We start from the raw sequence: 24282 nt of genomic DNA, 5'->3' as shown, positions 1-24282 counted from the left end.
CAAGGTGTAATTGTAACGTGGGAATTAATGCAGAGAGTGGAAATACAAAAAAAGACGAAGCAGGATAAAAAAAAACACAAGCAATGACAAAAAAAGGAACAGAGGGAGAAATCAAGAGACAGAGAGATGAAGGGGGAACAGTCATGTGGAGTCAGATGCTCCTAATCAGCTGCGTTGCTGTCAGAACTCCTCGTCATAGCAACCATGAGTCACAGTACCGGTAAACACAGAGAGAATGTTTTATAAACCGGAGCCTCGCTGGCACATTCGTCGAGGCATCACTCCACGTTTTTACAAGCAAAGCATGAGGTGAACCACAAAATAACGCACGCCTCTTATGAGAGCCATTATTTCCCTGAGACGGCTGTTTTTACAGGTGGTTTATTACTCATCTTTACAAGAGTAACCTTTAGGAGTCTGTGATCCAAAAAATTAAAAAGTCATTGTATTCCCTCCCAGGCATCTGGACTGAATTGTGATAGTGATGCCATGATTCCTGGGAATGTGGTGTGTTACATCAGCTTTCACTTTTATACTACGTCAATTTAAGCTCATAAAAATAAAATAAGTGAATACACTACTACTACTATTACTACTACTACAGCCGAAACACCCATTAAACCACCCATAATTTAGATTTATTTAAATGAATAATATTAATAACACTTGACTCATGCATTACACACCAATCAGCCATAACATTCTGACCACTGACAGGAAATGTGGTAATAATATGGATTATTTCATTACAGTGGTACCTTTCACTCGGTTGGATATATTGGGCAAGAAGTGAACATTTAGTCCTAGAAGCTGATGTGTTAGAAAAAGCAAAATGTGCAAAAGTAAGCATCTGAGTACACTTGTTGGCTTGTCATGACATAATCAAAATTAGTACCACATTGCCAAATCAAAGTGTGGTACCAGAAATAAAAACAGACAGCCTCAACAATAAAAACCAAACAGAGATCTTAAAAAAGGCTGTCCCGTAAAGGTGAGTTTTCATCCATCATTTAAAACACATAACAGACTGAAACGTGACAAATATGTTTAACCACATTCACTGTAAATGGTGGAGAATGTGAAGTATTGCTAATCTAAAAATCACAAGTCACGGCATGGATAATACTGTAACACACTATCCTGCAGCAACATGTAAAGGTCATGAACTAGCTGAACAAACCATGCAAGTAATAATTTAGATGCTTCCATTTAAATTTTAAATGAACTGTTAATCTATTTAAGGAATCAGGGCATTAAACAGCAGCTGTAAGCCCTGCAAGGAGAACATTTCCATTGTATTATTATTTCTTTAATCAGCCAAAGCAGGGTCCTCCTGGGTCCTCTCTGTACCCCACAAGGACCTATTCAAGTCTGATCTATAATTATGTTTGTTAACACAGACAAATTTAGTTTATGTTCGCTAAAACATGGAGCAGAAATGTACTGGTTTTCTCCAGTGACTCACACAAACTGAAACCTTCCTCAATGTTTTGCACACACACACACACACACACACGCTATAGGAGTTTAATTCCTATATGTCGTGTGTCTGCAGAGGACTGTTTTCAGCTGTCCTCCATCCTTCACTCTGTCTCTGCATCAGACAGGCCCGTGGAGCTGCACAACACACACCCTACATGACTGTACACCATCAACCGTAAAAAAAAACGCTTTAAGTGTTGACACCCAAGCCTTCCTCACTTCCACTTCTCTCTCCCTCTCTCTCCACTCTTCACATAGCTCAGTGAATAGGGCTCTCTGTGCTTTGGTGGATTTAACTTTAGGTTCTGTCTGTCGCAAACAATCTCTCTCTCTCCCATCGTCACTCTGAAATAGTACAGCGGAGAGGCCAGCATCATATTAAAGGGTGTTTTCCACACCATGAAAGCAAAGCTCACACTGCACACACTGTGCAGACTTTGAATTAACACAGAAGAGAGGAGGGGAAGTGGCCGTACGCGGGCTATAGGTACTAGAGGTAACACAAGAGTAGGAACTCACAATGCAAGTGTTCATCTCTAATGCACCACAGAACTGACAAGCCATCTGGGATCATTTACCTTTGTGTGAAAATCAAATGGGGAAGAAACTGTTTTTTATCCAGGAAACGCTGAATGCATACACTCTGTTTTGCATGACATTCAAGCAAATAAAATCTCAAAGATGTGACAGTCTTTATTACAGGGCTTAGGACTCTTTAATGATATTGTGACAGCAGGAGAAAGCATTACTCAGTCACCTCAATACCTGGTGACACCTCTTATGCTTCTTTAAACCTATGTTTTCCCTGTCAATGTGGTAACTGACGAGAGGATATCATTAATGTTGTGATAATTCTGTCATTCTAAAATGAAGCTCACTGTGGGGTTGTGTTAAGCCTCCACTGTGAGGAGTTAGCACTAGGAGAAACAACGCACAGGAGGCATGTGTGTTATTGCTGCAGAAGGAGCCATGCCATTAAAAACATTCAGTACTGAATATTCACAGTAGGCGCTAAGTGTAATTTGGGGTAAACCATGTGAAAACAATTGACAGGTAGCAAATAAAGTAGTTGGTAAAAGCATGGAAAAGGAGATTAATCTAATCAGATCCACAGGGGGAAATGAGGCATTTCAGAGGTTTTTATTTTATGCATTTTAGGTTTTTCCAGATACACACATCCCTCAATTAGCTGTAACACCTGAGCTTCTACAGCTAAAAGGGTTTGAACAGGTCATCATGAAAAATATATATAAGGAACCAATGAGACAAAAATACAACCCCCTGCACTTCTGAGTGACAGTTATTAGATACAATGAGCACTCCACTCAATAATTGTGGCTTCTGAAAGAGATCGACTTCTAGTTTTCTCGTTATCTGCAAATAAAAATGCCACTGAAGCAAAGAAATAAACTGCTGATCTCCAAGGAAACAGGCATGCTCATATAAACACAATCCTCCCTCTGCATACATGCATGGTCAGACACATGCATGGAACAACACAAATTGGTGCCGTCACACATGAGTGTCCACTTGACAGGCATACAGATCCATTGCACCGATCATTTATCAGTTCATGCCGACATAACATGCCACCATAACATCACACTAGACTTACACAAACCGAAACAGAAACAACAGGCCTTCCCTGCTATGTCTTTGTAGTGTGAGCATGCCATTAGTGTGTGCAATAATGGAACTATATGTGGAGGGAAAGGAGTGGTTGCATTTAACTAGCCTGCAGAAATCAGATAACTCTACTCAGCACATACTGAAGGCACTTAGGCATCAGACAGCAGTGATGGAAGTGAAAGGAGAGTGAGAGAATGAGCAAGAAAGGGAGTGTGAGGAGGATGCCATGGACATAAATGTTAGAAGACAAGTACATCTTCCATGTGGGGGGTTTTGTGCAAACTGGCATGTTCACACCAAATGGGACCAGGACATTCTGCCTTCTACGGATTACACACGCTGACCAACAGACAAACAGTTTCTAGTTTCCCTGTTGGCTGTTTCCCACTTTCCTCATTCTCTCCTGCTCTCTCTCTGTTTTTCTGCCTTTTCTAGTTTCTTAATTTCCTCTTCAGCTCCCTACTCTGACTCTAAAACACCCCCTTTCTATTTCTTTCCCAGCATTCATCTCTTCTCCATATTTCTAGTACACCTCATTATCTTTTTCTACTTATTTAATTAAGCCCAGAACCAGGACTGAAACTCCGTAATCAATTCGAGGGATTTAGCTGCAGACCGTAGTTTCATTCATTAGCGCCCACACATGTACAATATGCAAATACATTATTTACGAGTGATTAATATACCATCAGACACTGTGTAACACAGCAGTAAACATACATCTACACAGTTGTATGTGTACTTTCACAACTTCACATGCTTTTGCTCCTTCAGCTCTGTGCTCTATACATTTCTCATTATAAATCTGATTAAAAGACATTATGAACCAGAAGTTCATAAACCAATAAAGGACTTCCTCTGAACTGCACAACCCCCTGATCTGCAGATTAATAAAATGTCCAGAAGCTGCTGTGACTGTCTCTGAGGAAGTGCAGTGTGGCTGCCGGCAGTAGCAGGGGCCAAAGCTGGAAGTGGAGCCGCTTGTTTAGCAGACCCACCCTGACCAGCACAAAGAGGAGCAACGCCCACCTCCGCCAACAGCCAAACCAGACAGCACCATGATTGGCCAGCTGGATGACCTTTGATCCCCGTTGTATTGTGGTCTCAGCTGGGACAACCCTCCCCCTTGTGTGTGTATGTGTGTCTGTGTGTGTGTGCGTGTGTGTGTGTGTGTGTGTGTGTGTATGTGTGGACAACAAAAGACAGCCAAGTCCAAATGCTGCAATCAGAGCGGTGAAAGAGGGGAAATGGTCTAAGGGGAAATGGTGAGCATGTGTGTGTTTGTGTAACCGTTTATGTGTGTATTTCTGTGTGTAGTGGATGGGGGTGGTGTAATTATGTTCTAGTTGTGATGACTGACTTGCAGCGGTGATTAGCTACATCAGATCTAATTTATACACAGCAGCCTCTAGGTGTGGACTTCTATCCCTCCTCATATCACAACTCTAGACCAATACTTGACTTCAGTATCACATATATCATATTTGTATCCATTCCAGCAACCCCGAATTTGCTGTAGTTCCATTTGTAAGTGTTTCTTATGGTTGTATTATTTGAAACTAACAGCGAATATATTTTTCAGTGGAAATTTGGAAGGAAACAAATTTGACTTAAAGCTTTGCTGAAATGCCATTAAATCAAAAGTCAAGTTTTTAACATTATCTTCAAACAAAAACTGCAAGGAGCTCTGAGCACTTATTAAATTTAAATGAGATCTCTGAAATAGCAGCCCGGTATTTTATGAATTAAAAATAAGTAAAACTTGTAGATTCGCACTTTCATTTAAGTCTTAATAACCTCAGTTCAGCAGAATCAGGTTATGATACAGAAAAAGGAAAGCCAAACTGGAGCATTTTTTATTTATAAATCTTGTTGGATAACAGTTTAAAAAAAATGATAGAGTTTCAAGAGAGATAGTAGAGTTAATAATAGTACCATCGATCCATAGTTGCAATGTTGTTACAATGGGGGCATCACAAGAGGTAGAAAAGATGTAACAGGAGTCTGGATAACATCACAAGTTTCAATATACTCACACACCATCCTACAATTCCCCCAAAACTTCCAAACTTTACATGTCTTGTTTAACTGCGCACTTTTTCCACATAGATGTCACTGAAGACGTTATCCAGCCTTTTATCCACAGGCTGAGTAGTACTACCTGTGACAAGTAAACTGACTGTGCACACAATCATTACAGCACTCCATAAAGTAGACCATGGTGGACAGAAAAACATGTCCCACTGAACCCACTTCTGGTCCATACCTGGTCTTACATCTGATATGGCGTTCCATCAAGCCCATCTGAGCTCAGACCAGGGCTTCTTGGGGAAGCCTCCATGAGCCCTACGCCTCCTCTTTCCTCTCCTATAAAAAAGTGCCTCCGTCTCACTCTGAGGCAGTGGGTGAGGGTACAGACCACCACCCCCAGCAGCATGACTGGCTGTTTGAGGAATGCCATGTCATGGAACAGATGGAGCTCCACAGACAATGGAGCTGCACGCATTTACTAGGCCTATATATGCAGGCATGTGCCAAGTGTGTAAGGGTGTGTGTGTGTGTGTGTGTGTGTGTGTGTGTGTGTGTGTGTGTGTGTGTGTGTGTGATTGAGTGAATGCATTATGGCTGCAGCCTCAAGCTCAAGCTGAAAGCCACACTTTGGCACTTTTACTCTGACGTTCCACCAATCTCCTTTGAACATGAGGAACTTCAAGTGAGGAGGATCAAATTAGGCTGCAGCACTTTTTGTTACAAGGAACAGACTAAGCCCTGCAGAACTTTGAAGATGATGTAACCATGCCCTAAAACACACTGATTCCCCACAGAGCATGAGGCAATGGAGGGAACAGAGGGAGAATCCTGCAAACAGACAGGTAGAATTATGGCCCATATGTATATTCAAACTCAAGGCGCGTATTTCAGTGGCCACGCTGTCCCATAAAAAAAACATATGTATTATAAAAAACAAAATAAAATCCTGCAAACACTGAAACTATATGCAATCATTACAACATGTATGAACAGATGAAGAGTCCAGGAGTCGATCGATATCACATTATCTCACTTCCAAGCCAATAATGAGGCAATGAAAGTGGATTTATGACAGTGATCGGTGTAATCTGATCATATTAGGCGGCTGCATTTTATTAGTCGGCCTATAAAGTTACAGCTGATTATTTTCTTTGCCACTAAATGTTTCCATCAATCCGGGACAATCTGTGTTGCGGTAGTTTGGTATGAGAGCTTATTGCAGTTTCTTATTACATTATGATTAGCCCACAGTGTTCTTTTTTTCCCCTAGTGGAAGTGATAAAGGCTGAAGCTGCCACATTTCATTCATTTCACACATAGTACGGGCCCACTGGCGAGATTCACATCCACAGGCGATGCAGTGGATTTCAAACATTTTAATTAACCCGCAAGTCACGAACCGATGAGTCAATGTCCTGAGTGGGTCGTGCGGTTGTTGAGACGCGCATTCATTCATTATTATTATAGTGTCAGCTCGTGCAGGGATGCCAGATTGGACGGGAATCCGGTAAAACTCACCCAAGAGAACGACGGATGATCGGCTCCCCGCACCTCCTCCGTGTAAATCCAGGACCCCGGACGGAAATATGTCACACAGGACAATAATCTGTAATTGGTAATTTTCTCCAAATCGTCTTAATCCGCACCAGATAGAGGCGATGTGTGGGAACGATGTGGAGCCGCAAATGAATCTGATCGGTGCACACACACACACACACACACACACACATATATATATATAAATAAAAAAAAACACACACACACAGAAAGGTTTACAAGACCGATTCAGTCTTACTCGTGCAGTGGAACCAAAACAAAAAAAAAAAGAAACACCGGCAGTGGCTTTTCCACCGAGGATTCGGTTAAATTGTTGTATCAGTAGTAGTCTCGGATGCTTTGGTTGTTGACTGTGCACTTACTGGGCTGCTTCCCCCGGCTCCACCCGCTAACCCAGCCTTCCCAGTGCGCCCATTGGCACAGGCGGCCGGACATGCAAATCCACTCTTCCCATTGATGTTTTCCAGAGAAGAAAAAAAAACATGCGCAGGGCACTGTTTCAGTCACTCAACTGCGCCACCGTGCGTTACTCACATTGTGTTACTCCAGTGATCCCAATGACACTGGTCTATAAGTAAAATACCTCCAGAAAAAAGTAGAAAAACGTTACCATGTTTGAGTCACTAATAAAAAGAATAAGTCAAAATTGGTGGTTGGTTGTAGTTGTCTGAATGTTTGTCTCAGAGCTACCGGATCTACTTTAACCCTTTCATGCATTGTGGTCACTACAGTGGACAGTTCTTCTCCAGCTGTTCTCTTGTATATTCATAGGTTTTGTTGTTTTAGTTCCATATGAGCCAACACAGTGGACACTTATGCAACATCCCATAATGCACTGCAATTCATACCATTACTATAACTTTGCTGTTCTTGATAAACCTGATCTGCACTAACATGTTTAACTGTAAATCAGTTGTTATTTGTTAGACAAAAAGAGTTGATTTTTGCATATTATATGAGGTAATAACTAGCATTGGAGTATGGTAAAATGTGAGAAAACATCAAAATAGCAGCCTTAAAAATGCTTTTATTTCATTGTTTTCATTTTACTTTCTGATATTGGGTTTTAAATACATATTTCTTTACTTAAAAAATTAAATGCATGGACATTTTTGTAACTCCATGAAAAAAAAAAAACTGGATGGCAATTTTTTTTTTTTTTATGCCTAAGGAGGTATAAAAACACTCCTGAAAAAAAAATCTTGACTAAGGTTCTCATAATTCATGCATGAAAGGGTTAAAACACTGTCTCCACATCACAACACATTCACATTTTCAGGTTCTCTCTGGTGGAAGATTTAGAAATCTATTGTATAAATGCACATTAACCAAAATATATTTATTATATGTGTTGAAAACATCAGCTAACCAGCACTTTCGTCATCTTTTCCTATTATATCTTATCAAAGTGTGTAAGATTTTGCACATTTAATCTCCAGGGCGTACAATTTCTAAAAAGAAATAGATGAGAAGAAAAGATTAAGATGCTTTCTTTGTCAGTATACAGTAGACATGCACCACACACTGAAATTGACCTGCTTTTAACCCAACACACCACAGACTAGGAGCAGTGGACTTGCCATATTAAGTGTCCAGAGAGCAAATGAGCCTTGCCAAATGATGCCTTGCTCAAGGGCACATCAGCCAACAACTTTCTGCCAGTCAAGGGAATTGAACCAGCGATGCTTTGGTCACAAGCCAACTCTCCAGACAACTCTCCAGTCTTTTAGGCCATGGCTGCTGATAGGCTGACACCTATACTTAAGTAGCCTACAAGATTTACACTTCTATTATTTCTTCTTCTTTCTTCTTATTATTATTTCATTTTCTTTACCTTTTTCAGGCACTTCCCATAGAAATACCAGAGAAGTGGTTTAAGTTATGGAACAGACATCTATTAAGGTTCTTTAGGAAAGGTAAAAAACTTAGGATCAAATTTGAAAAACTACAAATTGGAAAAGATAATGGGGGCATGGCACTGCCCAATCTTAAGGAGTACTACCATGCTGCTCAAATAACTCCCATATTAAATTGGTGTGATGTAAATTATGTTTCAAAATGGAAAAATATTGCACAAGAAATACAGCGAAGAGAAATCTCAAGTATTATTGCAGACTGATACAGTCAAGAACAAACTCAACCAAGTAGATACAGTGACTCTTATGTTAAGAACGTGGCTAAGTGTAATATGAAAATACAAATTAGAACGGGAACTCCCTTTACTTCAGTGGCCTGCTTAAAATAAAAACTTTACCCCAGGTACCCAGGACCTGAGATATAAGCAGTGGATTAATAAAGAGATAACAGCTTGGTGTGTCTTATTTAAGGATGGTCGCCTTAAAAGTTTTCAAGAATTAAAAGAGGAGTTTGACTTGACAAATCAAGACCACTTCCTACAATTAAGGGACTTTTATGATGAAAAAATAAAGCACAGTATTGATTCTAAGATTCTAATGAGCTTGTAAAATTTTTTTATTGGAGTATATCATTCTAAAAAAATACATAATTATATCCTCTCTTTACACACATTTAATGGAGAAGAGAGGTTGTTACACTTTGGACGTGAAACAGAAATGGGAAAAAGAACTAGGAATTGCTGTCTCAGAGGAGGAATGGGTAAATGTCTGGAGAATTCAACGGATAACCTCTTCTTCAAGGATTTGGAGGGAACTTTGCTGGAAAAATATAATTCAATTTTTTATACCTCCTAAAATTACAGCTACATATTTGTCCAGAGTTCAACCTTGTTGGAGAGAATGTGGAGATGTCACAGTGTAAATCATGGTCATGTCTTTTGGTTATGTCCTAAACTTGCATCATTTTGGGATAATGCTTGTTCAACAATTCTTAAGATATTGGGTTATGCAATTCCTAAAACATGTTTGGTGATGTATTTCAGAAAAATTTTTGGTAATAATGTAACGATAGTTAGTTGCTAAAAAAAATACTATTAGCAGCCTGTAAAAAGGCTATTACCAAAAAATGGTGCAGATTAGAACCACTTACAATTAATGATTGGCTACAAATTATGAACGGAATATTTGAGATGGAGATTCTGACCTATAGACTGAGGACTCAAGAAGTGCAGTGTCAAGATAAATGGGAAAAATGAACAATTTTCATTTCAACATCACATTACTAGAATCAATTGTCACAAAGGTTTTTTATGGTCAGCGTATCCCAAATCTCCCTTATGTTTGTACTGTACAAAATTCAAAACAAAACAAAAAACTAAGAAAGTTAAATAAGAATGATGACTCTAAGCTTTCATGACTTGAATTTAAAAAAAATGTTAAACCAACAAAATGAGCCACATAGAAAAAGTACAAATTAACACAACAGACAAAATACTCCCATGATCTGAACCTTTCAGTAGCTCAGTGTCTTTATTAAATTTGCTGCAGAATAACATAGAAACAAATCAAAATTCACTTCTTTTTGCAATTTTGCTGCAAATAAAGAGAAACTGATATGCATATGGATGTAAACCTGACTTTAATCTGCTTGAACTCATGTATTCTCTCATGAAAATGTGGGACATTGTCTCAACATGTGGGATGTGGGAACAACAAATAAAAAATGCAGAAATGCAGTGAAGTCCCACACAAAGCAGGCCACCTGGTCACTACAGTAAACAATGCAAACTAGTCATGATGTTTGGATCAGTACATCATCAGTAAAGGACTTTTAACAATACCTAAGTTTCTCCCCTATTTTCCACTCAGACTGTGAATTTAATATCCCAACATTAAGATTTAGATTAAATTCAGAGATTCAAAACTGCTTTGGCTTAAATGATGGGAAATTCTGAATACATTATTCATTTATTGCAGGCATAAAACTGTCCATAATTAATCAAATGAATATCAGAGACTGTCAAATCAGTCTATTAAAATATAAACTGCCACTTTTATAATTTTGTACAGACTTTTAGTCGCAGAGGTGTACAAGATCCCAGAAAACAATATGAACACCATAATCACAGGGTAGCTTTGACTGTGCTGGTAAATATTAGAATAATATCTAGGGGACTGACGTTAAGATAGAATAGGGAAAAAAGACACACAAAAAACCCTTTAAGCAAAGTTGCTATAATGCAGTAAATTCAGTCAGGATAATTTCCCATAAATGGTGTTCACACTGTGGTCCCCAGTTGACTTAAACTATACCATCACATTATTTCTCATTCAGCAATAACAATAAAAACCTACTGAATAATCAAATGTCTTGAGATTTTCCCTTCACACATTCAAATGGTCATTCAGAATGTGTTTCCTGACATACACAATGTTTCACTTTATAAATGAATTGGCTCTGCAAGAAGTCAGGCCTGGCCAGTCCCGTATGGTCTCTAATGAAAAGTCTGGCCAAAGAGCCGATGCTGCTCCTATAAACTGAAGCCAGCTGCTCCTTACATGTAGTCAAATGCTCCAACTTTCCATTGCGTGAAACTACAAGAGAAGAATGCGCTTTTTCTTCTCTCAACATGTGCTGCAGTCATTAAGTGTGGCCGATTCCCAAAACTCAGAAAAATAAACTGTGATTTTGATGTAGTGTACCACAGCCAACCTTCCTGTAGGAACAGCTCAGCAGCTGCACTGTACTGAATATAATAGTGCTCAACTGAAGGATACTAAAAGCAGGTACTAATGGAGATCCAGTAAAAGGCTTAAAATTATTTTCTATCAGGCTTTTATGCTGTCAGTGAAAGCCTTGCATCTCTGTTCCTGTAGTGTGAACATTAGCGTTTTGGGAGCAGTGAGTGCTGTGCTCTTGACTGAAGAAAAAAAATGCCTTGAAACAAAAATAGTTCCCTTAGAAATAGGTGCATCCTTGGAACCATTAGGTAATGTTTTACAGTACATTACAAGTGCCAAAATATCTCCATGATGCACAACGGTCAATACAAGAAAAACATGTGGCCAGTGTAAGGTCATAAACGGCCTCTGGTCGATGACAGATCTTTAATCCTGAAACAGAAAGATCAATACAGCATGAAAAAACGCTTGACACCTGCCGATAATGTTCAATTGATGATAAATATCGCTCACTTTTTATTTATTTATAAAAAGCACTTCACAGCACACACAAAGTACAGTATAAATGTGTCACATCGAGTCAACACATACAAAACAGAATCTCATAATATGCTGTTTCATGTCAAATATACTTCAAAATGCAAGGCCATTACTGAAGCAGCCTCTTTTAGACTGTGTTCACTAATTCCTCTGATAATCGTCTCATATTCTGCCAGTCATGACATTTAGGAGAAAGCTTTATTCGGCAATTTATCAGACAGCACAAAAAAAAGACACCATTTGGCAGCATCAGCCTGGCAATGCAGGGCTTATTATCTCTCCTTAAGACAGAAGATAGCCGTTCTCTTGGAAATATGTCAGATCTTACCGTCACGCTGAACCATGAATTCATTAGCCATGGGAGCCCCGAGGATACATATCTTGTCTCCTGAATATGTGCACACACATCTGCAGAAGTCTGCATTAGCCTCGGTCCTGTGTATTTTCTGTGAGTATGAACTATGATCATTAGGTTAATAAGTCCAAAATGACAAATCAAACTGTTTAAGTTAACAGATACTCACCATATATTTCATTATCATCGATTATTATTATCATCAATAACTCTCTTAACCTGTGTGTCAAGTTTCGATGGCTCATCACCGGCTCACACACATAGTGTTGCACAAAAATGAAAAGGCAATGAAAGTCAAGCACACTTGTAGTCCTCTTTGAAGGACATTTGACTGGTTCTCAGTCTGATCAACTTTGTCCAGTTCATTCTGAAAAAGGATTAGGTGTCATCCTGAATAATGGAAAAGAAACTAAAAAAATGGCGCTCTCATCTATGCGCTGGCTTGTGCTGCCTGTTCAGCCTGCCTTCGCTGGTTGTAGGTGTTATACACATCCAGAAACATGTCCCTGCATGGTATATTCGCATTTAGTTTGGAGCAGATGAGGAAGGAGCCAGCCATCTTTCGGTGGAGGGAATAAGTCTCTTCAGGTGGAGGGGTGAGGCGGTGGCGGAGCATGACTGGAATGAGGCTCTGAATGCGTTGGGTGGTGCTCTGGGTGCCAAAGTCAAAAGGTTCTGCAGATGCAAAGGCTTCACCGAGGATCATCACCGCCTCCACATGGGCATCCTCAAAGGCCTGGAGCAGAGGAGGAGGAGGCATTACAGCAGATATTTGACTGAGCATAACAACCAAGATATGTCAGCTTTTAGATCACAATGGCCTTGTTCACAACTGGCATTAACATGTCTTTGGTGATCTGACCAAAAGTGTGAATTCACCAAAGAACTAAAATCCAACTGTTCAGACCACATTCAGAGGTGGTCTGAGCTGCATATGATCATGCTGTTTCAGTAACGCATACACAGATGTGTTCTGAGCCACACACCTACTCGGCTGATGTCCTCTGAGTAAGCAGATGTACATATTTGTGCTCCGATGGACTCCAAGTCCATTTTCAATCTAAAAATCTCAAAGAGCCCAAGGCAGCTGTAGTTCAAGAGGCTGTTCACAGACTGGAGAACTGGTGGTTCAATCCCCAACCCCTATCCACATGTCAAAGCATCACTGAGCAAGATATTGAACCCTAAGTTTCTCCCAGGCTTTTCCACTAGTGTTTTTGTGTATGAGTGAATGTGAAACATTGTAAAGTACTTTTTCTGATATGAATTTAACGTGTTAAACTCTGAAACAGTATAAGACAATACAGGATTAGCTGATAGCAGAAGCGTAATTCCCATAAAACAGTTAGGATGAGCAAACAGCAGAGGTAAGACAAAATTAATAATCACAGTTTCATAATGCAACCTTTATTTTTGCTCTTCTTTAGCTCATTCAGTGAGTTTTAGCTGTAGAGAAATCATACTTGTACTGTTGGATCTTAGTGTTAGCCTAGCTGCAAAGTTTGTTGCATTGGTCTTTAGTTTTATGAAATTACTCATGACACGTGCTGGTCTCAGACTGTTAGCTTGTTTTTGTTAGTTGCCCATTAAAGTGCCTGTGATTTGAGTTGTGTTCTGTTGTCTTAAAATTGCTTTGTTGAACTTTAAGCTGATGTTCTTCTTGATACATGGATGTATAGCATGTGTATACTGCTACAAATGTTGTGTAGCGTTACCATGGCAACTCCGACTGAACAGCAGGTTTAAGAGGTTACAAAAGCACTAAATAAATGCCATCCATCTACCCTGGAAATCAACTTTATTTTACTTAAGCGACATATAACTAGGGCTGGATGATATATATTATATACTCATAGCAAAATGTATATTATTTCATCTAATGTTTTATTGTTTGTATCATGACTCATAAATCACCATGTTTACAGCTATATTATTGCCATTTCAGTACAGTCAAAACAGTATAGACACATGCAGGAAAATCACAAGGGCAACGCAAACAAATATGGAGGAGAGTGAATGTGACAGAATAATACCAAACAATATTTGTTTTATGGGAACGTCAAATGAAGAGGAGGAATTAAAATAACCAAATATAATAAAGTACAGTATGGCAAGGTTGAGAACATTTCTTAACTGACTATACAGAAATTTACAGTATTCTACACCATTACTGTGGTATTAGATTGTATATATCCCCCAGCTCTAATTATTACATGCCAAGGGCTTTATCCAGTTTGTTTTGTTCTGATATCTTCTTTGACAAACTAGGCAGTGTTGCTTTATCCACTCAAGGACAACAGATCTTTACAAATGGAAATGTTCAATTGTATGTACAGTAGTGACGCAAGATCTGATTACAAGTGAATGCACTCTAATGGAGGGTGGTAACACATATACTAGCTGCACGAAAGCCAGGGTTGAACAGTGATTACACAGAATATTAAACACAACCCTTAAGACTTAAGTAAGACATGTTTTCTCAAAATTTGTGCATATATTTCTTGGCTTAAAGGGGTCATATTTTATTAGTCTTTGGGTACATTTATTTGTGTATTTGGACCCTAATAGTTAAAAAAAATAATAATAATTTTAACCCCCCCAGGCACTGCAAAGCTATCTTTATATTCATTTTGGAAAAAAATGGAGTGGATTTCTACAACCTGTTTGAATTCTTTCTTAATTTGTTTCGTCTATAACTAGTTACATCATGACATTTGCACATGTAAAAGGTCAAGACTTCTGATGAGCATTTCTCCATGTACCCCATAATTTTTTGTCAGCAGCAATGGTTGTAGTCCATACTGAAAATATGTCCAAACTTCGAGCCAATTACCTAAAATATTCAGTTGTTGGTTTTATTAACAAACACAAGTGGCCAAATGGGACAGAGCAACATAGTCAACAACCTGGAGGGGGTGGGGTGTGAAGTGGCTCATGTGCATTTAAAGGGCCAGCACTCAAAACTACCTTTCTGGTGTCATTACTCAGAAATAGGGTTGAAGATGGACCTGTGGAGTTGAATTAATGAGGAATTCAGTCCCAAGCATAGCATTTACAGTTTATGTAGACCACAGGGAAATGTTTTAAAATGCATAATTCAATTTAAAAAAGCAAAATATCACTCCTTTAAATACACTGTTTTTCAAATAAAACTGTTCTGAAAATAACAATATAATATAATGATAAAGTACTATGACTGTAGGGGAACAACATCTTGCACAACAAGTTAGATGGGGTGAAGAGATGCACATAAATGGAAAAGACAGGAGACAACACAGATAAACCGTATCAAAAATGGATGAGCAGAGCACTGTAAGCAGGGACTGAAATACCTTACCTTGGCCTCAAATCCAGTCAAGAACTTCAGATCCTTTGATTTAGAGAGAACAGTGGCTCGATCGCCCACAGAAGCTGCATGAACCACCTTAACACACAACACACAATGTGGTAGTTGAATGAGTCAGCTAGCATTTAAAATGCAATTAGATGAACACTACATGCACTGCACGACATGAACATATAGTTGTAGAAAATTTAGCCAAAGAATCTAGTGCTCAATTATTTACAATGATCTTGTTGCATAAATCATGTTGTGTGGCTCACTGCACTGCAGCTCATAATCTTATTCAGATTGCTTATACCTGTATGTAGTCATCTGTGAATGACTCAGGGTAACTTCTGCACGCTCCAAAGTCCAGCAGAACAACCTAACAGCAGTGAAAGAGTTCAGTGATGAGACAGTTTGGATAAATATGAAATGTTTAGCATTAATCTATATACCAGTTAAATACAGATTACACTGAAAAATGTATTGTAGGATTTTATTTTCCTGCACATGAGATAATGCATTTGCAATTTAAGAGAATGTCGTTTTTTGTTTCTTTTTTTTTTCATAATGTGTCCCCCACACACACACCTTGTTTGTGTCTGCATTGTAGAAGAAGTTGGCCCAGTTTGGATCTGTTTGCATGAACCTGAATTCAAACAACTCCCTGAGACACAACTGGAGGATGTTGAAACCAATCTGGAGAGTAGGGAAAGAAGTTGTGTTAACCGCTATATTACTCTGCATGCAAGATCCTCTCCACCTAAGGAGTTACATGTAGACCTTTATATCCAAATTCATATATATTAATCCCCCCACTGTATTTAAGTCCACACTAAAAGTAAGGTTTGCTTTAATAAACTGGTATAGCTTAGAAGTAAATACAGATGTATATGCAATGGAATAATATATTTGATAATTGAGGAAAAAAAACCTCGATAAGAATTTCTGCTATAATCATGTGAAGTGAAACATTTCTGAACCTGGTTCCTCGTCTCCTGGTCCAATTCTACACAGCGATCCAGTGGGACACCCTGTACCAGCTCCATGGCCAGAACCCTTTTTCCTGACAGCTCATCAATCACCTCAGGGACTTCAAAAAACTCATCACCCTCTAGCAAAGACCTGCAGGGCCACACACATCCAATAAACAAAAACAGGTTTAGAAAACTTTCATGATGACTTTCATAATATTGAAATACAGTAAAACATAAACTCCATTGTGCAAAAAAGGATAATCTACAATGACTAAATACAACAATCTGATGTTGTCTGCATTAATATAATCTGCATATTCAGCTACTAAAAAGATGTAATAGAGTCCAAACATATGTGCAATTGCTTCATCTCATTTTGTACCTGTATTACAAACCCCATTTCCAACATTGTATTTAAAGTAATAATGATTATAGAAATAAATTATATTAATGTAATTATAAGTGGGAGTAACGGCTTTGTAATACAAATGAAAAAATAAACTAAACCCCAAAAATTATAGTTGAAATCATGAGAGGTACCGGTAGTATAAAAGCAGTATAAATGCAGAGTGTAGCAGAGAGAGAATCACTGAGGGAACTTCCACCTAATTATAGAGTATCACCTCTGAATTTCAATGGCCAACCTGCAGTGGTTTCTATTCTATGCAGTTAAATGGTGTGTAACGACTTGCCAGCGGCCTTCTGTGGAGGAGGAGTTATAGTTGAATTCACCACATAAACCTACCTGAACTTCTTGGCGCACTCTGCTTCCCTCTTATAGTCACACTCCCATGCAAGCTCTCTCTGAAGAACCTCTAAACTGCTGTCTGCGAACAGACCTGTGGAAAAATAAATAGAAGAAAACTCAGCTCAGGGAAAACCAAAGAAAACACAATGACTCTGTCATTTTCTAACACACACATACAGCTCTTACCAATAAACACATTTAGCAAAATCTCACTTTATATGTGACATTAAGTCAAGGGCGTGCTATTAAAACACAGAATTCATTATGTATTATAACCATGTTCTTAAAATATCATCTAAACAAACATCATTAGATATGCTTATGAGCGCACACTTCTGACAGCAATAATGACTCAAACGTGGGCTCCATTCTACAAACACTGACCCTGTGGAGGTGAATTGTAGTCTCATATTGTTTGGACTGTGCCTCAGCTTTAGAATGTTATTGTTCAAAATTAACGTTTAGGCATAAAGTGCACCGAACTGGCCATGTTGAGAAAGAAACTGGTCATGTATGAAGCACAAATGGTAATGGTATGCTCACCAACTGCAGTTTGACCTACAACTACAGCACCACCCAATGGCCAAAGTGCATTTTGAAAATACTACAGAAATGCAGGCAACAAAGACAAGTAGAGGAACTCTTTGGTCTACTCTGAACAGCTAATGATATTTGACGGTAAATGACCTAAGAAACTCAAATGTCCTAAAATAAAAAATAACTCAGTCTAGGTTTCCTTTACATAGCATACTGTGTTATATCTGAAAAGTGCAAGTATGAGTGTATGTGCTTAAATCATGTATCACAGATATGTTAATGCTTGTACACTTAAAGAATTATAAGCAAATATCACATGGAAATATACAATTTAAAGCATAGTACTCATTCATGTCAAGTCTTTCAGAACAACTTCTTTATGTAGATGAAAACTGATGTAATTACCGTCTGGCAGGACCACACTCATTTTCAGTACAGACATCAGGTTGTTTATGTCACTGTGAATGCTCTCTGCCACTCCTGGGTACTGGTGTGAATAAGCAGGAATAAGAGGCCATTTAATCAATCATAATTTGAAAAAAAAAAAAAAAAAAAGAGTGGAATACTTCATGAAATTTGATCTAAAAATTTTAAAGAATTAGATGACAAAGTAATAGTAATTTTACTCTGAGCGGCATACTGCTTACTCCTCTGTACAATATGTGAAACATGATTCAAACATAAGTTAATGTAACTATCTTGATATTCCCTTTCGTTTTCAGATTGCTTATTCCTTTATCTATTTTATTCTAGGGATGCTCCGATTCCGATTCCGATTCCGATACCGATACGAGTATCGGGCATCGGCTCTGATACTCAGTGTGTACTCGTACTCGTAAAAGATATCTGATACAAATGCACCGATACCACTTAAGGCCGTGTGACATTCACAGTTCAGTGCGGCAGGTACGCGGCGGTGTAATAATGTGTGTGGAGTGTGAAGAGTGTGGAGATTTTTCTAAATAAATGACGGTGATAAAAGTAATGCTGACTGCAAGTAACGTTAAAGACACAGACAGATACGAACACAGCGTTCTGTGCGTCCTCTGCGTACATTCCATCCATTTTCCAGGTGCTGGTGGATGCGTACCCAGACAGAGTCAGACACCGGGAGTATGGAGTGGTGCAGACGGCCGCCAGCGGACGTGAAAATGAAACTTATCTCTCATTTATCTTTTCTCTACCTGCTGAAGCTAAGCTGTTAAACCTTAATAGCGAAAACGCTGCAATATTAGTATCACATTAGTGTTGCCTCTGTCGTCTCCGTGTTTGTTATTACTGACTTTCTTGCTCTTCTTCTCAAAAAAAAACTTTACTCTTCTTCGTGGTATTTGTCCAGCACGGTTAATTCAGAGCGGCACTCACTGGTGGATTAATTGAGAAACACTCATTCCAACACATTAAATGTCAGTAGCAGCACTTTTTTTCCAGTCAGACTAATGACAACGACAATAAAGCACATTTACAAAAGGAACTAAGAACTGGAATGGGATTATTAAGTACTCGTATCGGTACTCGGTATCTGCAAGTACTCAAATGTAAGTACTCGTACTCGGTCTGGAAAAAAGTGGTATTGGTGCATCCCTGTTTTATTCATTATCATTCATGCCAGTGAAACCTTTTGAATCAGAAAAATTGTAAATATCCTCCTACCTGAATTTTCATTGCAATCTCTCTGCCGTCTTTTAACACTGCATGATGCACCTGGCCAATGGAAGCTGCTGCAAATGGTTTGTCTTCAAAGGAGAGCAACTTCTCTCGCCAGCCAGGTCCCAGATCCTCGTCTAGAACTTTCTATGTATAAGTAAAGACATATAGTGGCTGTTAACGTAACTTCAGAACAAATTGAACAACTGTATTTCCTCATACCTCAACCTTATCTAAAGCTTGTATTATAAGTAGAGTAAATAGTCTTATTTTAGTAAAAGGTGCTTACATTCATCTGCCAAGTGGGCATGAAGTCTGCGCTCTGTCGGACTCTCTCAAAAATCTTTTGCAGCTGCGGGTTGATGAAGGAGTTATCTGAAATGAAAAGACGACAGAGTAGCTACCCAGAAATCCTCTGTGTTCAAGTGGGATATTGGAGTGTTGTTGTAGCTGCATTATCTACCTTGTATACTGAGCATCTGTCCTATCTTGAGTGCAGCGCCTCGGACCTTACATAGTGTATTGACTATTCTCTCAGCATTGGCCTCTGAGAGCAAAGGGGAGTCTAACAGGGCCTTCATATCTACAGAACAGACAAAAGAGAAAGAATAAGAGTCAGAGATTACTACCAGTGAGATGACACACAGCATATTACAAGTAGAAAAACCATAAATGGTGGTACAACAGGGAGACTGAATTATCTTCAAACAGCAGCAAACACTAAATAATAATGCCCAGGGGTTGAACTAACCACTCACAGACTGGAGTACTTAAAACACAGACTCTGTTCGTTTAACATGTTTTAAAGCCACTATTAAATGTCTTGTTAGCGGGTTTGATTTGAAGTCGGCCCAGTGGCCGACAGGTGCCGACACATTACAATTTTCTCTAGGGCTGACCAGCTGTCCATCTGTCTGCTGGATCTGCCAAGTGTGCACTGAACCACAAGCAGCTTTACAGGATGAGAGGAGAGGATGGCAGGAGACAGAAGAGGAGGAGCTAGACAAGAATATGTGTACCTCCTCTCTGTTTGCCTCCTAGTGACTGCTTTGCCACTTCTGCGATGGCACCAATCCCCAGACCCACTGCCAGTCCTGCAAGGGAGACAAGAAGACAAGTGATTTTTAGCCAGCAGGCGGCAAGCTTCGTTATTTTATAATTATTTTACAACATTATATTGTAAAGGTTTGTCTTTTTCCTGCTGTACGTTAGCTGTCTTACAACCTGAGGAGCATCCAAAGAGATTCTTTAACTATATATGGATATTATTAAAGGAAATCTTTCTTAAATTGCTATGCACAGAATAGGGAAAAATGGGAAAAAGTACAACTGTCTTACCCCCAAAATTAACTAGCCTGCTGATTCTTGTGGCAGGTACCTTTCTCTCTCGGGCACGATCGCTCAACTGAGTGAAAACAAACAAGAACAAAAAGATTTCAGACCATATGCATTTAGTTTAGTTTCTTTCTTAAGCCACTATCACTCATTGCTTAATAAGTCTTGCGCTATGGAGACCCAAAGAGCATAAACTTACAGACAGGATAACCTTGAGTTACATCATAAAGGCAAACGTATATGGTATGTCATTACATAACATGTGTCTACTCAAAATAAGGTCCTGGAAAACTTGCAGGGGTTAATGCAATAACATGCTCTACTACCACTATCAATCAGCAACTACCATACAACCAATCACCAGATAAGAGACAAAATTTATGCATTATTTCTTAAAGTTAGTTATCAGGCAACAAGACATTTTTATGACAGATTCAATTGCATGTGATAAATAAGATGACTATACCTTGCAGTAAAACATCATCACTTTATATAATCTGAGGTTAAAACCATTACCCTTACAACTTAATGAGAAAATATATTTGGGTACTATCTTGATAATAACTAGATGTCAAAAAACACAAAATATCTTTCACCCTGTGTGTTTCAGTCAATACACATGATGTATTGGATATAGGCCAATTGCTACTCAACAAACCTTTTGTCTGACAGGTTTGACCAGGGCCTGTTTGGCCTCCCTGGCTTTCTTAATGTCCTCTGGTGAGAGTCTGGCCACTACTGAGTCATGGACCGACCTGGTCTGGGAGTAGTACCGGTTTAGGAAATGGCTTGTGTGGAGGAAGCGAGCACTCTGCCCAGGCCAGCCTGCCCCTGCTGGAGCAGCTCCCATGGAAGGATTAGCTCCTACATTTAAGAAAAAATATATGTATAATTTAACACAGAAAATCATAGTGCCCTGTGTAAAAGAATCCCTCCCCCAAAAAAGAAACCCAAGATCTGATGTTTAACTTTTTGTCTTAATGTAGTTTTAAAGACAAACACAAATGTAATACTATTACACAAAGGCCAAATACACACTGGTGGTTCCTAACTTTTTGGGAGGGGCAACAAGGAAAGATTTTGTTAAATTTTAAAGCTGGCTCTATTTTTTTCCATTTAGACATCACTGAACTTTGCAAGGCTTTAGTGGAATAAAATGTTATTTGTGAAAAATCCATCTCGTTCAACATCAAGTATAAATGTGTTTAACATCAAGTATAAATTATTAACATTGATATTAGTGTGTTGCTGGAAGAAACAAAGGTTTTCTAACACATATAATAATATGCATCTGTCCCATTCTGTGTATGTTAAGAAGCAGGATTTATTTGACCATACCCGGTGAGGCTCCTGCTTCTGTCTGGATGTCGTCCTTAGCATCAGCTGAAAACTCAGAGCCCATGGCCCATTTGGCTGCTTCATCTGGGTCTATATTGTCCCATCCCTCTGCATCCGGAAAAACGTCCTCCTTAATTGACTGTTGCTACAGACAGAATTGGACCAGTTACTTAGCTAAATAATAACTATATACAAACAGTAAAACTAGAAGTGCAGTTGACCATTATATATATTATCAATTAACTCTTAAATTACTGGTTTGATGAATCCAGTAAGTACATTATCTCAGGATGGGATAGAATATCAGCAAGGGAATACATTATGGTATGACTTTTTCTTGCATCACATTATTGATATAATTTATTAAAACCCATAGTATGATATGAAAATTGTGGTCCAAGTCCACATAAGAAAGAGGCACAAAACTAAGACTTTATGTGTTTCTTTACATTGTTTGTCACCACTTGTTTTATTTGTAAAAAGGCACACATAAAGTAAAAAAGCCAATCAGACATGGGTCATGCCAAGCCCAGAATTTGGAACTTTTCCTTGGTCAGGTCATGGATTTTCATGAAAGAAAAAAAAAAAAAAAAATGAAAACTTCCATTAAGTTCATAACACCTTGAAACCCCCCCAGAATTCTATTTACTTGATTGTTACCCTCTGAGCTAAATTGGTATGTATACTCCTGAATGACCCTCACCAGTAGTTTAGTTTGCACTGCTTTTTCGCTGAAATTTGTAGTGAACAAACAAACAAAAAAAAAAAAACAGTCAAGATAACTTTTACTACACTACACTGTTTTAATGACAAGGCTTCGGTGAGTTGGTAGGGAATGATCCACATTTGAAGAGTTCAGCAAACAAGTTGTTACCTGTACACTGAACAGTCTGCATACCACAACATATATCCAGATTTTAGTGACTTAAGAATACTCCTCACCGAACTGCTGCCTCCCATTACAGTTCCCACCAGTCCCTCCACCACATCCTGTGCAACTTTCACCCCGGCTCCCAGAGAGGAGTTGCAGGCCATCAACCTGAGCTGTTCTCCTTGGGTGGTGAGCAGGGCAGACCCCACCTTACCCGCTCCACGGAGGACCTGAAGGACTTCTGACAGCATCACTACACACAGAGGGGTGGAGACAGGAGGACAAGAAACGAGTCACTTTATAAGGAATTATATGACAATAAAAGTCAATGATTGAAGGCAGAGTCACGCCAGATAGTCATAGAATAAGTAAATCTATAAGGCTACAAGTCCTGTGACAGATCTGGTTTAAGACCATTCTGGTAAAAAAAAAGGGGGACTTATTTTATCTGTCTGTTGTACTGGCTAACCTTGGAGGGTTAAATGATCAAGACATTGGATTTTCTCGTGAGCACGTGTCGCCTTTAGATACAACGCAACGATCACCTACATTGACTACGACTACAGATTTACAAGACACTGTGAAATGACAGGTAATAAGAATGACAAACTCACACCGATAATAGCAAGCTCATTAGCTAGCTCTACTATGACAGTTCATGTTAACCTTGTTGTGTAACGTCATCACCTACTCACCTAGCTTAAAATCGTACGATAGCTTCGTCTGGTCAATTATAAGGTTGAGTTTTCACACAGAAAGACATGGCTAAATGTAATACTCAAGTATTATCAAATGAAATTACTCACTTTTGCGAAAGCTGTGTTTCCCAGGACTTCTTTATAGACCGTCCTCTTCCTTGACTGTCTGGTACAATCTGTTTTGCAACGCTTCAGCACCCGGAAGTTGACGACTTGAACGAGGTCCAATCACAGACGAAAAAGAAGGAAGAAGAACAGGGTGTATGTTTTCAACCAATAGAAGTGCAGAATACAGGATGATGGACGTACACAATTTTTTATTTGGCGCAATTAAAAGAGCATAAGGAGGGCTAAAGTGGAACAGTAACCAATGGGAACTAGGAGGTGTCGTCGCTTTTTAGAAACACTCAGAAGCACATGTTGTACGGCACAGTACACACAGTACAATTTATTATTTTATTATTTATTAAAACAAGATATGCACAATTTTGTCATGTCTGTGTTGTCCTCTCATTGAAACTGCCAAAATTAAAGGCAGTGGCAGAATGTAATGAAGCAAGCTACTTTTCTCAAATTCTCTTCTTAAGCACAAATTTTAAGTATTTGTAATTTTCAGTACTTGTACTTTTCCAGTTTATCAAGTGTAGCCCATTGCACATGTAGTCCATTGCTTA

At 38.9% G+C, this 24282-nt stretch overlaps 2 protein-coding genes across 3 annotated transcripts in view; both read right to left on the bottom strand.

Moving 5' to 3' along the window:
* Positions 1-7040, bottom strand: part of numbl (NUMB like endocytic adaptor protein) — a 75313-nt gene extending 68273 nt beyond the window's left edge. The window contains exon 1 of the mRNA XM_030151483.1: positions 6661-7040. The gene's annotated coding sequence lies outside the window, so the exon portion shown is untranslated. The remainder of the gene's footprint in view (positions 1-6660) is intronic.
* Positions 7041-11719: 4679 nt separating this feature from the next.
* Positions 11720-23836, bottom strand: coq8b (coenzyme Q8B). Of its 2 annotated transcripts, XM_030152332.1 has the most exons (17): positions 23717-23836; positions 22982-23163; positions 22040-22184; positions 21360-21565; positions 20705-20771; positions 20386-20460; positions 19830-19949; positions 19656-19741; positions 19373-19513; positions 18125-18206; positions 17180-17273; positions 16441-16582; positions 16049-16156; positions 15774-15839; positions 15470-15556; positions 12555-12868; positions 11720-12523 (listed from the first exon to the last, which is right to left on the bottom strand). In XM_030152332.1, coding segments are annotated over exons 1-16 (1908 nt in total). In that variant the 5' UTR covers positions 23718-23836; the 3' UTR covers positions 11720-12523; positions 12555-12562. The 2 variants fall into 2 exon arrangements, with proteins under 2 accessions (XP_030008192.1, XP_030008191.1); XM_030152331.1 differs by having other exon boundaries at positions 11720-12868.
* Between the last annotated feature and the right edge of the window lie 446 nt (positions 23837-24282).

The sequence above is a fragment of the Sphaeramia orbicularis genome, chromosome 13, assembly GCF_902148855.1.
Source record: "Sphaeramia orbicularis chromosome 13, fSphaOr1.1, whole genome shotgun sequence".
NCBI classification, from domain to species: domain Eukaryota; kingdom Metazoa; phylum Chordata; class Actinopteri; order Kurtiformes; family Apogonidae; genus Sphaeramia; species Sphaeramia orbicularis.
Note: the sequence above shows the minus strand (reverse complement) of the source record. Positions and strands in the feature narration are given on the sequence as shown.